This window comes from Poecilia mexicana, unplaced genomic scaffold (assembly GCF_051168715.1).
Source record: "Poecilia mexicana isolate PSO_F unplaced genomic scaffold, ASM5116871v1 scaffold_20, whole genome shotgun sequence".
Lineage (NCBI taxonomy): Eukaryota > Metazoa > Chordata > Actinopteri > Cyprinodontiformes > Poeciliidae > Poecilia > Poecilia mexicana.
In genome coordinates, this window is record NW_028263389.1 from 15,373,911 (window position 1) to 15,391,405 (window position 17,495).

At 37.1% G+C, this 17,495-nt stretch overlaps 1 protein-coding gene and 1 non-coding gene across 4 annotated transcripts; both read left to right on the plus strand.

The window, feature by feature from the left end:
- Positions 1 to 73, plus strand: trnav-cac (transfer RNA valine (anticodon CAC)). The gene has a single exon. It is a non-coding gene; the product is annotated as a tRNA-Val (tRNA).
- Positions 74 to 4,490: 4,417 nt separating this feature from the next.
- Positions 4,491 to 13,719, plus strand: LOC106915379 (glucagon family neuropeptides). 3 transcript variants are annotated; one of them, XM_014982943.2, is made up of 7 exons: positions 4,491 to 5,614; positions 5,796 to 5,900; positions 6,316 to 6,450; positions 7,020 to 7,124; positions 7,684 to 7,818; positions 8,325 to 8,445; positions 13,193 to 13,719. In XM_014982943.2, the coding sequence occupies exons 2-7, from the start codon at positions 5,803 to 5,805 to the stop codon at positions 13,199 to 13,201; spliced, it is 603 nt and encodes a 200-aa protein (XP_014838429.2). In that variant the 5' UTR covers positions 4,491 to 5,614; positions 5,796 to 5,802; the 3' UTR covers positions 13,202 to 13,719. The 3 variants fall into 3 exon arrangements, with proteins under 3 accessions (XP_014838429.2, XP_014838428.2, XP_014838431.2); XM_014982942.2 differs by lacking the exon at positions 13,193 to 13,719 and having other exon boundaries at positions 8,325 to 10,237; XM_014982945.2 differs by lacking the exons at positions 8,325 to 8,445; positions 13,193 to 13,719 and having other exon boundaries at positions 7,684 to 8,317.
- The last annotated feature ends 3,776 nt before the right edge of the window (positions 13,720 to 17,495 follow it).

The window sequence follows — 17,495 nt, forward strand, 5'->3', positions numbered from 1 at the left end:
GTTTCTGTAGTGTAGTGGTTATCACGTTTGCTTCACACGCAAAAGGTCTCTGGTTCGAAACCAGACAGAAACAGATTTTACACATTCTATTCATCACAGGTGTTTACTAAAAGTCAACAAGGGTTCTGTGGTGTCATGGTCTGTACTCTGAATCCAGGCATCTGAGTGCAAACCTCAGTTGACATTTTCATGCGTTGCATCTCACATCATCAACTTTGGAACCTCAAACTGAAACAAAGCAGAGAAGTTCAGATCCTGTAGTGTAGTGGTTATCATGTTTGCTTTACACGTAAAAGGTCTCTGGTTTGAAACCAGACAGAAATGGTTTTTGTAGGTTATGCATCTCTTGGGGTGCAGTGAGACAACAAGAGCCTTCCTCTTCCGTGATGGTTCATTTGCCAATCGACTTCAATGTCGGCTTCTTTGAAATCGAAGCTACTTTACTTCAATTACCAATTGGCAGTTCTATGGCGTAATGCACATGTGTTAAACTCAAGGCCATCTTTGCATAAAGTCTATAATATCTGCCCATGTGACTTGTTTTTATAATTTGTTTTCTTACCTTTAAACACTGATTTAAATATTGTAATTTTTAAACTGAGCAGTAATTTTACATCCATGGAAACTCAAATATAATATTTAAAACTTCAATACATAAAATCAATTATTTAACATTATGAAGTGTTGTTTAATTTATTTTTAACATTGTATTTTTCTACATTTATGCTAGGGGTGCCCAAGTCCAGTTTTCCAGAGCTACCATCTGCAGCTTTAGATGGTTCCTTCTCTAACACACCTGGACCATTGACTCATTATAAGCCTCTACAGAACTGAATGAGGGAAGTCAACCTTTTGTCTGGGTGTGTTTTAGCAGGGATGCACTCCTGATTTGTACCGTCAATGTGGCCCGTTGAGGGGGGCCAATATGCTGAAGTGCCCTCTGTGAAATTGAGTTTGACACCCCTGCCCTAATGGGTATTAAGAAAGGACTTTTTCTGAGAACTGAACTGAACTTATTTGATAGGAACTGATAGAGATGCCAATTAACTAACATTAAATGTTGAGAACCTTGTCTGGGAAGGTTTACTGATAGGGTATTATATTGCACTAATCATTTTAACCTTCATTGTACTTCATAAAATCTATTCACTCTCTTGTCTGCTTACATTAAATGATGACTTTTATCAGAAATGTTTACCTACAGGACGATATACGAGGAGGTTTCGTGTGGTTGATGAGCTATTCCTGCCATTAATTTATCTATGATGAACCCAGTTTATTGACAAACCAAGTCAATTATCCTGCCACTGATGAATTCCTATGAGGTTGATCGTTTTTAATTTAGAGTTTATATGAAAACTCTACCATGATTAACTTGAAGGAGATATTAAAGCTGAAATTGCAAATAAAAACATTGCTCTGCCATCTTTGCACATGGGATAAGAAAGTGTGGAACAGTTGTATGACTAATGAAAAAATATCAAAACATGTTTCCATTTTTAAACTATGTACTTTACAATGAAGACATCTGTCTCTTTGGAAATGTTGTGTCCTCTTTATTGAAAAGATTGCAGGAACAACTTTTTTTTATTTATTGTTCTGAACCATAGATCTGATAATAATGGCAAAGATGTTTGTATCAGTTTTGGTACATTAGATGAGCACTTTTCCCCCGGTAAAAGACAAGGAGTTTAACCTCAATGTTCAGAAAACATCTAACACCAAAAATAATGAAAGTTACTTGGTCAGAATTCACCAGTCTTTATTTTTATTTGTCAAAAGTAAGATAATGCATTTGAACAAATGTGTTGTGGGGAAAAAAGCTGCAAAAATGTTTTTGAATTCATGTTTCTTTTTCTTCTTATTCCTACTGTGTCTTTGTCACAAAAGCACCATAATGCCATTGAATCCTTTTGTCAGATTCTGTCAGAAGAACGAAATAAACAGTAGACAACAAGCAATAAACGAACAGTAGACTCAACAGGATAGAACTTTCTAACTTTTATTTCTTGAGTCAGTTTCTAATTGCTAAAAAAAAAAGAAAAAAATTACATTAAAAAGTACACAGAATCTCCCAAACTAAACATTACTTTTTGTACTGTAACAGTGAGTCATGTTAATTTCCTGCAGATGAACACTGACCACAAATCTTCACATTAAATGTAATGATTTACAAGATAAGGGCTTCCTTTCTCGTCCCTGCAACGGAGTCAATTCCCCACAACATGACAGAGGGTCCACAATGCCACTTTGCCCACACACCTTTCAAATTTGATTACCAAAAAAAAAAAAAAAAAGCTTGTTCTGTAAGCACTTGAGCTAAGAGACAGCAACATCAATAAAATTCTTCAAACACAACGTACCAGCGGCGGAGACAGCCGAGGCTATTAAAAGCAAACAGAGCTAAAATTAGAATGAGTCATATGTTCCTCTGCTGTCTTGTTTGAAGTGATAAAGCTCAGTTTTACTCCGTGTGGTGTAATATGATTACTGAGACCTCAGCCTCTGAGAAAACAGTATGAAGACACATCTGAACAAACAGTGCACATATTTATTTTTGCAATAGATATCAAAAAAAAAAAAAAACCTGGTGCCATCATGCATTGTGATTAGTGAAGTGTATGGCAAATATGATGCGCTGCGGTCAGCAGGTTTATTAGTATTTAGCATACAGTAAGGGCTTTAAAAGTTGCTGTGACTCAAGCATTGGTTTATTAAAGCTAAACATTCATATCTGCTTTATGCAGGCTGTAATTAGATCCACATATCCTGCCACAATCAGAAAAGCAGCTTATTAAGAGATGATTGAAGCTGAATGAGTAATCACCACTTTACAATGATTACTTAGATTCATTTCAACATAAGATAGTCATGAAAATGTTATGATTAGCTGCTTCAGTCATAATTACATGGTTAAGTGTCCAAGAGACAGTGGACCTATTTTTACACATCAGAGCATTAAGTACATATTTGTATCTAAATCAGTTAAATGATACTTTAGCTCACTCTGTGCAATTTTGATTTAAGATTGGTAGCTAAACATGCTGATTTTCTTGATCTGTCTTAGACTCGTGATGCATTTTCTTCCCATAACCACTGGGGTGCAGTGGTCACCCAGTACAAGAAACAGAGTTAATCTTTAAGACATTTTTTTTTTTTATGTTTTTCTTTACATATTCCCCTTCTTCTATTTCTCAAGAATTTAAATTAAAGCATTTCCTTTTTGCTAAGCAAACCATGACATGACGTCAAAGAGCGGAGAAGACCGAAGAGGTCTGAATCACCTACTAAAGATTCAACACATGGCCCTGATGATGCCTGCGCAGAGGAAAGGCACATCTGACTTCTAATGAACGTGGTAGAAAGGGAGATAAAAGGAAAGAAAAGAAAAAAGCCAAGTCAACATAAGTTTTAATCAGAGTTTTAGTCTTATGCAACTTCACTCTTCTGCCCAGAACTTTGGGAAAATGTATTTTAGTCTAATTTTGCTCATGTGGCAGCTTCTCAAAGATGTGGAGTCCACTGGAGAAGCTTGGCGTTATCCTGCCCCGACACATTCTAACACCAGTTCTGATGAATGTGCCGGCCTCTTTTGTATATTGAACAAACCAAATGAACTACATGACCTAAATTGTCACCCACAGAAGAATTTTCAGTTTAATAGTGTTCAAGAACCACCCAGACTTAAGCCACCATGACTGGAAGCAGCTTGAATGCTGGTGTCACCGTCCACAGTGACGCCAGACTGACAGGGAGCTGAACAAGGAGATTAAAACTCTTCCCCGACTGGATTTGTTGCACAAACAAATAAATCAAATCAAATTTTTATGTCCAGGTTTGGTAAAGATTGCTCTGTTGATGTTTCAATGCCTATAAAAAGCATCTAGTTGCATTGCAACTTGCTGAGATTTATGCATCTGAATATTACTGGAGGTTTATGTATGTTTTTGAGCCTGTGTGGAAAAAGGAAAATACACAATAGATTGAAACTTGTGCAAGCAACCAGTTTTTATGATTTATTGCAGTTGCATGTTGAATAGTAAACCACGGATCTGAAACCTGTGGATGGCTAAGTCGCTCTTTGTATCTTCCACAATGGCTCATAAAGAGCCAACAAATGTTTTTAAATATAGCTATAACAACAAATACAAGTTTTAGAGGTTTTTCATAGAATAATTACGCTGAATTTCCATGACAGAATGACTAAAAGTACCAGTAATATTTGTAGACTTATTTTCCCCTTGTCATTAGCTTTGATAATGTGTGTTTTATTATTTCGTTTTACATAATATTTCACAAACCTCTACTGAAGGAAATGCACCAATTTTCTTTCTGCACAAGTTTTATAAATTAGAACTATCTTTCAGAGTGGGAAAATTCAGGTGTCATGGCAGCAAGTTGAGGTAAACAGGAACATGCAAGTAAAAACTACAAAAATAAGAAGAAGATGTACAGTAAGAACAAATTTTCAACATATGGGGGAACAAATACAGTGCAGTTATTAAAAATGACATACTCAAACCAAGAGTAATATGTAGATATGCAGATCATATGTTTTAATTCATTTTAAACCTAAAAATAGAAATTAAATTGAGTTTTTTTATATATATTTTTGCTCTTACTTCCGTTTTAACATTTTATTGATCTTAATGTTGTGTATTTTCTTTTATCTTTTCGATGCTTTTGTTTCTGTACAGCACTTTATCACAGCTGTTGTTGTTTTTAAAGTGCTTTATTTATTTATTTATTTTTTAAATAGTAACATTGACTAATTTTCTATGATATATATTTACCAAAAACTTTATATGCTTCAGTATTAAGTTGTGTGAACTGCTTAAGGGGCCGAATGGAAACTTAAAGGAAACATAATTGAAAGTAGCCAGATAAAATAAATGACTTCCTCCCGTTTACGTCTTGTTCTTGCCTCTAACGCTCATTTCAGCACTTCCAGTAGCGAACAGCTCCTATCCTGGCCACAACAGCCTCCGAAGGCCCGTCACGTGACGCTATTTATGGCGTGACGTCAGCTGTTGACATTAATTCACGGTTTAATTAATGATGATGTTTGAATTGAAGAGCCACTCGCTCGTTTCTTTTTTCTTTTTTTTTTTTTATGAGTCGGCTCTAGGTCTTTCATTGACGCGGAAGACGTCTGCGCTCATGTGGGATAGAGAAAGGGAGGGGTGAGGGCGGAAAGGACTGATGACGCAACCACCCACCTCCACACCCCACCTCTAACTCTAACTCCCACCCCTTTCTGCCAACATGATAAGTGCAAAGAGACGAGCCTTTCGAATTCGTGGATAAAAAACCAAAAGAGAGGCAACTTCACAAGACTCAGGAAAGTTTTGACAGAGACAGCAGCTGCTGCTGTGGAGTTTGGTTTTTTTTTTTGTTTTCTTTTGTCCCGTCCATGAGCTACTAAAAAAAAAAAAAAAAAGAAAGAAAAGAGCTAAGCAGAGGGCGCACGGTACGCTGCACAATCCCAACAAGGACGCTGAAGAAACACTTCCCAGAGAAAGAGAGAAAGAGAGTGAGAGAGACTGAGATAGAGGTCCAACCTCACTCTCCTAGCTGAGGTCCTCGGAAGATCGTGTCTATCGTCTCGAAACTGGTAAGAAGAGGCGCTTTTACGCAGCGTAAAAATGATACAATTTTGGATTTAAACATCTTCTGATTATGTTTTTTTTTCTTCCCATGAAAATTAGAATGAAATTTAATACAATAATATGCTTAGGATCACTTTTATAGTCTCATAGTTATTTTTTATTTTATTTTTATTCATTTTCCCTCAGCAGGACCATGTCTAGTAAAGCAACTTTAGCACTGCTCATCTATGGAATCATAATGCATCACAGCATCAACTGCTCGCCTGTAGGAATAAGCTTTCCAAGTATAAGGTATGTAGTCATTTTAGCACTTATTTATTGGTAGAACTGGTTGAAAATCCCTGTACTGTACAAGCACAGCAGCAAGTATGAGATCTTCAAGTTACATCTGTGAGTATTACAGCTTATTACAGGATAACATCAACTGACAGACAATCTATAGGGGCTGAGATACATTTACCAGGGAGAGGAGGTAATGTAGTTTAGGCTGCTGTGGCACAGCCTTAGGCTGACCTGGCAATTAATCGATCAATCTATCTGGATGTATAATTAATAGGAATTAAACTGGAGCAAAACAGATACAACAAAAAGCTATTAGACACTGTTTCCTCTCCTCATTTCTAGAGTAAAAATTTAACCCCTTCAAATTAAAGTTTGCTGTGGTTGTAAAATTCTTGTCTCCCTTTTTTTAAACATAACATTTTAGACTTGACAATGAGCTTTATGATGAGGGTGGCAACTCCTTGCCCTCCCTGGATTATGATGGAGATCAGTTGGAGGTGAGAAGCCCCTCTTCTGTCGCAGACGACGTCTTCACCATGTTCTACCCGTCAGAGAAAAGGTGATTTTGTTTTCAACAAGCAAAACTGGAGGATAAAACCTTGTCATTCGTTAGTGTATGAGACATCCCTGTTGGACATGCTGTTTCTGTATTCCTGTCTATGTATCTGTTCTGTGTAAAATCAATGTATTGTCAAAATGTTTCCGTATGTCTTGTATTTCATTTGCTCATAGTTTAATTCACTATTTGGAGATGCCTTTGACAAGTTCAGTCAGAAAAAAAGCTCGTTGTAAAAATAATTCTAAACAGGCGATAATTAAGACCAACAATTTTATAGATCATATGCATCCCATATATATAGATATCTATATCTATCTACATATATATATATATATATATATATATATATATATACCATCTTTCAATTAAACTACAATAATAAACATAATTAGCAAAATTCTCATGGTTTCTTTTCAGCAGTTTTTGCCAAATTTTTATCTGAAAATTTGAGCAAATTCCACCAAATAACATCGTAGGACGGATATTTGCTGCCCTGTAGAGTTTGAATATGTGCCGCTACGTTTAGTGTGTGTGTGATTTTTACCGTGTGGCTGTCTATATCATCCCAGAATGGAAAGGCATGCAGACGGCATGTTTAATAAAGCCTACAGGAAAGCGCTGGGTCAGTTATCAGCAAGGAAATACCTTCATTCTCTGATGGCAAAACGTGTAGGGTAAGAATCTTCTTGTTCGTCTCTTCTTTTTTTTTTTTCTTTAAATCTGCCGTTTCTCGTTCTCTGTGCGTCTTTGTTTCTGTGTGCTGGGTCCTTAAATGCTCATAACTCATGCTGTAATATGTCTGTGGTGTAATTGTTTTCCCTCAACGTGATGCCAAATATGTGCCCCCATCCCCTTCCTACTAAATCAGCTCATCGTGAAATCACCAGGAAAGAGGAGCAAACTGTTCTTTGATTCATTTCGGAAGTGTTAACTTTTCAAGCTGGCTGCCGTGGAAAAGGCAGTAAGGGAGAATTAAGTTAAACACTTTTAGATTTATTTCCCTCTGAATAATTTATGGGACTAAATCCCGGTGGATTCTGATTGGAGGGAGGCGGGTGGACTCGGTTTGTGGAAAATGCACACTGAAATCCCCAACTTTGGTTACGATTCTTCATTCAAGGTCTTCTCCTAACAATCTCAAATCAGCCGTGTTATTTAGGGTTACTGAAATGTACTGTACATGTGCCCTGCACAGACCCTCTGTAACACGGCTCCCTGTTTCGTCTCCCACAGTGGGGGCAAAACGCTGGACGACAGCTCGGAGCCCCTCTCCAAGCGACACTCAGACGGGATCTTCACAGACAGCTACAGCCGCTACAGGAAGCAAATGGCTGTCAAGAAATACCTGGCGGCAGTCCTGGGGAAAAGGTACAGACAGAGAATTAGAAACAAAGGACGGCGGATGGCGTATTTGTAGCATCGCCCACTAAGCCTCCTGAGTATAGAGAACCCCTCTGTCCCCCCCTCCCTCCCACAAAAAAAAAAAAAAAAAATCAATGTGTTCAGTCCCAGATGAAGTCATTTTGGAGATTTTACCAATCAGTGGATCGCTTTTTGTGTTCCTAAGACATGTATTTATGTATGAAGTAAGCCATTAAATGAATATTTTGATAATATTGTTTCTTTTTGTACTTGAAGCACTTAAGGATGCACTTATTTCCAATGTGGACCAATTTTTGTTCATTTAGAGAGAAAATATGTCTCTTGTCTAACATGAAAATTTGTTTTAGTAGTTCTGTCTTTTAAACTTTTAGCAAAGACATAGAAACAAGAGGGAAAAATAAACAGCTTAAAAGATAATCAATGCATTAAATGCTGCTTTCTTCCTCCCTGAAACATGACATTAAGAGTTTAGTTGTCTTTATCCACAACAGCCTTGAAGACATAGGTATCCAACATATCCTACAAGCGATAGACTTTGACGCCCTCCCGGACGGGGATGAGCTTGACGCTTTTTTGGGAGACTGGCTGAAACAGTTTTCTCCCGAATTTGCGGTGAGTTTCCGGCTCTTTCCCGAAACTGGAACTTCTCAAGTCCCTCCTTCTTTTTTTTTCTTCTTTGTTCTATTCCTTTTTTTTCTCACTTTGTGAGGTTGTTTTAGAGTCTCGAATCAAACTCTCCTTTCACCTCATCTGTGCTTTTGGCTCACGGACAACAGGAACGCAGGTTGCTAATTAAGACTGAGAAAAGAAAATTGGCCAATCTGACGTAACCTTTGAGGTTAAAGTGACAGGTCAGACTTTTTAAAGAGCAGTTATGTAAAGATGCTATCTACTTTACCAGTAGTGGAAAGATGCTGCACATTAGTGAGTTTGTAGGAAAGTGAATATACCCTCTGAGCAGTAGAGGGGCCTGGCCACATTAAAACAGATAATTTTGCAAAAGAGAAACTGCTGCATTTGCACATCACGTCCACGAGCATAGGAAGTTCTGCCAAAGGAAAATAAAAAGTTAACTTTCAGAAATATTTTCTAAAATTAATACTTGAGATGTTTATGTGTGTGCGGGATATCTAAGTGCAGCAGACATGATAATGTAGTTGCCCACGTTGAGCCTGGCCACCTTTGCTTCTGTACTAGATACTACAACACAAATGAGACATGTTTGAATGTCCTTTCACATCTGCTTCACATTCTCCTGACTTTGTTGTTAATAATTGATAATTGAGGGGGAATTCTTGTTAATGAAAACATTGGCTGCGGCTGTTTTAGGATAAATCTGTTGCCCAACACAGCTTTAGCCATGCTTAGGATATTTTCCTTCAACAATATGACGTATTGTTGACCTTGTCGCCACCTGTTGGCACAGCATAGGTTTAGCAAGGTTGCTAATTGTGGAATCCCAGGGTCAGTGCAGATGTGAATGTGATCAAGAACACATGGGGAAAGTACCTGTAGTTGTGTAGCTTAATTGAAGTTCACAGAGACCCAAGTAAAGAAAATAGCCCAAGCTGAAGGCCCTATACATTTTTTTGTTGAGCTTTTTTATACTTTGAAGACATGCTGGGCTAATGCAAGCGTAGCTTCTCTATATTTCACATAAGACCACTTAGAATTGTATTAGTTGGGGTTTCAAGTGAGTTTGTGTGAATACAACTTTGAGTAAGAGCAGTTCTCCCACATTATGAACCAAATACTTTATTGTGAACATTGTAAATATTTATGAGCAGTTATTTAGCACAGCTGCAGCTGAGTTTTCTCTAAAACAGAAAATGTGGAGTTTAGACTGACTTGCTGTTCAGGCCTGGTCTAGTTTGAAATCTTTGAGAATGTTGATATGGTGCATACTAGGTTTTAGTACATTTACTCTGTTGCTTATTTAATTCATATCTCATTACACTTCCAACAATCTGCTAATTTGAAAATACAGAATCCCCAATTTCAATAGGATTAGATTCACTTGCCAACTAAGATTTTATCTAGTTAAAGTATTTTGATCCAACTGACTATCACACAGCCAGTGAAAAATGGTCCCTTGTCCCTAAAAACGTGTCCTTCAGACACCAAAAGAACATTATGTTGTGTTCTCGTACTACATGGAAATTGTATTATTCGTAATTTCTGGTTGTAAATACAACACCACCCCCTAAAATCAGAATTCTTTAGTGTCCAAAGTGGCCTCTGTTCATATAGAACATAGTAAAAGTTACAGGTAAAAACTACTTATCAGCACTCATGAGGTTTTGCATGTTATTATTCCAGTGACACACATAGTGCTCATGAGAGCAGGCTCTTTTACTGTTCAAACATATGAAATACAGAGAAATATCTTGCCCAATAAAGCAAGTTTGACTAGATGAGGACATTTTAAAGTGACCTGGAGAAAAGAAGCTAAAATAGGAGAAACATAGGCTTCCCTACATACTTTATAGTTTGATTCATTGCAATATGATACATTAAAATGATGCAAATGAATGCATTTTAAGATTCACATGTCACTAGAAAGCCTTTAATTATAATTCTTATGTGCCTTAGTGAAAGTGAATATTATAAACCTTCAGTATTACCCCATCACTCTCCTACATACCTACCTTGAGGTCAATGGCCATAGGAAGATACAGCAACATCACCTTCTTATGAATTTGACTTGTATACATATTTAGATCACTGGCTAAACAAGCTGCAATGACTGGCTAAAAATTCAACTGCCCTGCAGATCTCTTGCATCATATGTACCATAAATGCATTTGTCTGCTGGTCAGATATCATTAAAAAGACCTAACGTTAACAACACTTAATCTCCTAACATCATGCAAACGCTCTGTCTGCACTGAATGCTCATCACAGCAAAAGTACTTTCCCCTCAAACCTATTCCACATCCCTGATCCCAATGCACATGCACCGTTCATATTGAGACAATCAAAACTGACACGTAAAACCAATTGGAAGAAATACATTATGCACAACAAATACGTAAATGAGAAAGTGCAAACAAATAATCAAATTAAAATGACGCAAAAACTGATCTCACTGTTAAAATGATAGTAAAGTATCTCGGCTTTGGTGAGAATAAAAAAAAAATATCACAATAACTTCATGCATGGCAGCACAATAAGAACCTTACAGATCTTAGTTTACAAAGGTGACTAAGTTAAGATTTTTTTTTATTGTTATTTACTTTTGAAAATTACGCCTTTAGTTTTCATCTAAAATAATTTATTTAATCAAGTATTATTATTGTGTTGTGTCCGAGAATTGGTACACATTAATTAATCCACTTTATATTAAACATAAACGATTATTATCAGTAAATATATTGTTGAATCACCAGGTGTGAACATTTTTAGAGTGTTTTAATTAGGCAAAAATAACTAAATCCCTGCCCCTTTGACAGTTTATATTAATTTTCTACTGCTCTTTGGATTTGTTCAGTTTTCTGCAAATTCATTAAGATATGATTCCTTTCTGCCTCAGACAAATAAACATATGACTATTTATAAGTTTATAGTACCTTGCTGAAATTAGTCCATGTCCCGTTAGATCCAGATGATTTCCAAAAGTAGAAAATATCAGATTTGAGAGGAGGAACAGAGAATTATTTTATTTTAATTTTTTTACTTTTTCCTCATTTTTTCCTCCCACTTCAGCAATGTTTACAAAGAGATCCTCCACTTTTGACTCATGTAAAGTGCCAATGCTGTGTACCTACCAACTTCAATCCAATGTGTTTGGAGATTTTCTCTTGTCTCTTTGTCCATATAATAAGTATCAATGACATTTCAAGCATAAAAAGCAAACCACAAGCAGAAAAATCCCAAAAAAGAAACGATACTTGTTACATGGTTTTCTCCATCAGTTTGTTCTGTGTAAGGGACATACAAAGTGGTTTGAACTCTGGATCTATTGTGCTTCCCTATTTTCTGTCATGTGAACCGCTGTACAAACTCCAAGCAGACTGCATGATTAAAGTAATTGCACCAGCTCATTGCATCTGTGCAGACAACTAGATGGTTTTGCTTGCTTTCTGACTTCTGCGTACATACATATCTACCATTGCTGGATGTTTTGTGCTCTGTTCTTCTCACTTACTCTTCTACACAAGTAGTTTGTTGGACCTTGTTTTGAATGTACTTTATTGTTGCTCAATCTGATGCAATCTACTAAAGCCTATTTGTATTTTTTTAAAGATAATTCCAAATAAGCATCTTATGATTTCTGCCTGCAAAGAGAGGCACAAAAGCTGCCTTAAGTGATGACATATTAAGGACAGAAAGCACATAAACTGAGGGGAAGCAGGCAATAAATCTGCTGATTTTCAGGCAAAGTTAACCAAACCATTACTCACTTCCAGGTGAATTAATTTGAAATATACCCAAAAGTAAATTTATTTCAGGAATTCAATACAAAATGTCAGTTTCAAGTATCAGATATTGCACATTCATTACACATGGAGTGACATATTTCTTTTCAGTTTGATGGAAATCTAATGGGGGAAAAAAAAAGCATTTAGACTAAACTCATTTTAAAAAAAAGATAGTTGTCCAGCAGATAATCATTAGGGCAAGCCACAAAAACATATTTCTAAAGAAGCCTGCTATTTAAAAAAGTTCTGCAGGCAAGTCTAAAACAAAGAAAGTTGAGTGGAAGAAAAAAGTACATTAGAAAGAGATGCACAGAGATTATGCTGCACAGAATGGCTGTGTATAATAATAGATTTCATCTCATCTGTATCGTAGGTTCTGGTGTCCTTATTCCTCCTATTGACAGAGCTAGATTCAGAATTAGATTGCTGCAGTTTTAAAGTGTGTCACAATCATCCCTCTACTACTTGTGCATTTTTTTCTAGCACACTTTTTTCTTCCACTCAACTTTCCTTTAATGTGAGAACAAGCAGCTTCACCAGTGGTTTGTCCTCCTCTTAGGTGTCAATGATTGCATGTTGAACAACTGCCAGATCACTGCTTTTCACTTTGATTGTGTCTTCTATAATCTTGCATTTCTCTGTTAAAAGTTGAATGTAATGTTGACATTTTTTGGAAATATTGAGTTTTGGGATTTTATATCATGCATGCTTAAATCAAAAATATACAGAAACCTTTCAAGATATATCACTCGGTGTGTAATGAACCTGTAGAACATATGACAATTTTTTTAAATTGAATTACTGAAAGAAATCATCTTATTGACGACATTTTAATTTAATTTATTAATTTTATGAGGAATAAAAAGAGAACAGGATTAAAGTTGTTCCATCGTTCTGTTACTGTATCAATTTTTCTTTACTTCTGCGTTTTCCTCCAGGCTTTGTGACGCAGGGGAGCAGTTTGCAGCTGTGGTGCCTTGCATCGACTGTAACAAAAAAAATGAAAAAAGAAAAAAAAAACAATAAAAAAAAAATGCCATGAATCACGGATGGCTATTTAGTGGCCCTACAATGCTGCACATCTTTGGCGCACGCTTCATCACTAATTTTTTTTTTGTCATTTTCGTCTCTGTGTTTGATAGGATCTTTAGCTGCTTAGACATCGAAAAATCCTCCTTGCACTGCTTTTTTGTTTTGCACTTTGTTTTAGAGCTCCATGTTTTTGTGAAAACAGCGGGGGAGGGGGAAGGTGGCAGCTCCCCCAAGAAATATGACATGTATAATACTGAAAGCGCCAATAGCCTTACGAAAATGAATTAATCTTCAGAGATACATACATATATATATATATTTACTGTGTGGAAAGTGAATATTAGATTACTATAAAGTTTGAGTCAATAAATGTCTAAAAAAAGAAAAAAAGGTGTTGTACGATTTGTATGAATAAATTTTTGTAAACAACAAATATTTTGTCCAATCTTTGAAGCTAATAATATATTGAGATGTGAATTTATCAAAAGATATACAGTTTTTCAGGTGACATATACCCTCTATTCTCTATGGGGTCTTACAGAATAAAAGAAAAGAAGATCAAAGATGAGCTGTGAATTGTTGAACTTTACTCAGAGTAAAAGAGCAAACAAACATTCAAGTTAAACTCGTCATTATGCATTTGGATATGATCAGATATGATCAGCAAGCCGAATTAATACATTTCAAAAGGGGAAAGAGAGGACTTGGAGACTCTCCTCCCCGTTTTTCTCGGTGACTCAGTGGTTTTTGGCGGAGGAGCGTTGACACCAGTTGGCCGGGTGTCTGCCTCCATTTGGGACAGCATGAGTAAAAGGGAGACGTGGGAGGGATCACCCAGCCCGCGCCACACGCTGTCTCGGTGCACTTTACACCTCCCCTCCTGCAGCAGGCGCCGCCGAGGGCCTGCGGGGCCTGGAGGAACAGTTGGCCGCGCTCGGCTCCATGGAAGAGAGCAACAATATGAAGCAGAGGAGGCTGCATACGCAGACATCAGGGGATACATGTGTAAGAACACAATTTCACAATTTATGAACGGTAAGAACTTGCAGGACTTGCTTCTTTTTTTTTTTTTTGTCACATCCAATAAGCTGGATAAGCAAACAAATTTTAAAATTTACAAAGATTACCTATCTTTGCCTCCCTTAATTAAATCATGAATTGCTTGTGATTGACCATACGTTTTCAGTCAAGTCTTATCGAGCCACACACAAGCCTGATTGTTGCCTGATCTGTAAAATTCAGAAATTACTTAAATAGAACCAGTCTGACACACAAGAAGGAGGCAAAAACATCTGAATAAGCAAAACCATAAGTCTCAATGTAAGAAAAACCAATTCAGAACAGATGAGAAACTATGTTGATGACATTATCAGTCTAGATAGGGTTACGAAGTCATTTCCAAGGGTTTGTGACTTGTAGTTAATGTGTATGTAATTTTCCTTTCGGATCAATAAAGTATTTTTGATGTTTGAATTCATTCAAAATGAGAACCATTAAACAGAAATGAGAATAAAAACATGAAACATTGGTTAATCTTTCACAATTGGCCTGCCTAAGAATCCATGAACGACTCATCCAGAAGTTCACTAAACTAGCATCACATATCAGAAAACGAACACCATAACCACTGTTAAACACGGTGGTGATGGAGTGATGGTTGGGGATTGTGTTGCTGGTTCAGGACTTAAGAAACTTGTCATCAGTGACGGAACCGTGAACTCTGCTCATGGACAAAACCTGAAGACAAACCTGAAGAAGAAATCCCAGAGATCAGTTTGTGACCTTGAGCAAACTTACATGAGCCTGCTCATTTGCTGACATCATCTTAGCCCCGCCCACTGCACTTCCTGCATTCATTCATATGGTCATATCTCCCACATTACATAGTTAAGAGCAACACAAAACTTTTTACATGTCATCTCACAGAACAGTCACATTGAAGCGAGGCTACCTTAAGTGTGAATGTAGACTGTAGGAATAATCATTATAAAACCATGAAAAAAGGATATAAACAATTATTCCTTTGCTTTATTTTGCAAAAAAACATTTAGGGTGATAGAAATGGTGACACTTATCCATGCTAGACTGCATATTTGTGGTTTAACTGTATTATGATCCACATTTTTTACTCTAACTACTGGAGGTCTGAAAATCTAGAAAATAATAGTAAATTATAACAATTCAGAGACATTGGACCGTCAACTGTGTTCTTCCAAAGAGAAGAACACAGAAAAACAAACTGAAAATGTGCTATAGCCATTAAGCCATGTTCTATTGAAGAGCTTATTTGATTCTACAGATTTGGCCAAATTTGATTAGTGAATCATCAAATGTTAAATATCCCTTTTAAATTTGGTTTCGGATAGCTTTTGTCCCTTGAATAAGATGCTTGAAGAAATGCCAGACTACTAGTTGCATTGTTACCAGATTGCCAAGAACCCTGTAAAAAAAAACAAAAAAACTGAAGTTTATATCCTGTTGTAATGCAAACTCTGTGGGTGCAGAAGCTGGCATTTAAAACTCCTCCGCCCACCCTGGTGTCCTCCTCTCTGTTCTTTCACCACCTTTTTACGTGCATGTCAGTGTCAAGGAAAGACTTAAAAAAAAGAAAAAAAACTTTTAGGTTGACATTAAAAGCTTCCTCCTGCTACAGCTAAGTTATATCTGCAGAAGGTTGGTGGGACGGTGGTCTACGCAGCCAAAGAGGCCTGCCACGGCCCTGTGAGCTCCCTCTGAGCGCATGATGACCCCCCACTCAGACACCAGGGCACGGCTTTGATTTTTCTTTTCCTTTTTTTGTGGCTGCGTCCTCAGTTCTCAGTGGAGCTCGCAGAGAGGATGATCAATGGGAGTGATCTGATTCCTCCGGCCCGTGCCAGACCCTTTCTTAACCTTGCTAACCCAATCAGCTGCCGTTGCCAAGCAACCAGTCCCGGGAGAATGCGTTGGGAGTGGGTGGTGTGTTGGTGGCCTTCGCGAGAAAACGAAACATCACAAAGGATGCATTTCTCTCAGACGGACTCAGCCGAAGCTCTGGTGTCTTCTGCAGGGCTGAACGCTGCAAACAGGGAGAGTCACTCAGTCTCCCTCTTCATCTCCCTCTCTCTGTCTGTGGCGGAGAGGAGGAAGACGTTGAGTAATGCAGTGATTCATTACAGTGTACAGACAGGCACACAGAGTGTAACTAATGCTTTTGCAAGCGAATCACACGGAAACAAAATGAACCAGACTTAAAGCAGACCAAAAAAAAAAAAAAGAAAAAACCAACAAAAAAACAAAATGCAGAAACTGTTACAAATATGGAAAGTAGTAAGAAGTTACTTGAGGAAGCACCTGCAAGCATGAGCACGAGTTAAACTGAATTAATCCAGTTAAAAACTTAAAAAGAAAGCACATGCATAGCAAATAGATAAATTACTTAAGAAGGCAGCGTTGGTTGTTAATTTTCCAGCAAACATTTTGCGTTTATTTTATTTTGTCATGCCTGATTTAGTATACAAATGTAGCCTGATGTTGGCAGCCATATTGCTAATTAGTTACAATCTGAGCGACCTGCAGTCTACACCTGCAACACCTTGACATGTTTTCTACTCTACTTTATCAAATTTATGTGGATTGAAAAAGATGTCACTCTATTAAAAGCCTTTAAAAGTTGATTTAGACCATACACTGTCTGACTGAAGAGTTCATGCTGAAATGCAGAATTGGATGAAACAAAGCCACGGGCGGAGTTTGGGGACAAAAATGGAGCAGTTATTTAAAAAAAAAAAAATAAAATAAATAAATAAATAAATAAATAAATAAATAAATAGTTTTGCTTGGTAATTTAACTTTGTAAATCTCTCACAGACTTTGATCAGATTTCTTTGGTTAAAATAGCTGCAAACTCATGATTTTACTCCTTCACTTTAAAAAAAAAAGAGAGAGAGAGAGAAAGCAGCTGCCCGTCTGGCTCCACTGTTGAAACACCAATGGAAGAAAAAACATGGAAAGACACCTGAACTGTGTGACCTACATCAAAACCCCTACACAAGGAATAGTGTGTTCTGATCCTGTTAATGTTTCGTTTTTACCAATCTTCGACATTTCTTTACCTGAGTGACAACAGCAGATCTGTTGTAACGCTGTGAAGTAAGAAAAGAAATACTTTGAAAAACATTTTTTCATGCCAGACTTGAGTCTTTCACTGCCCACCTCAACATGACACTT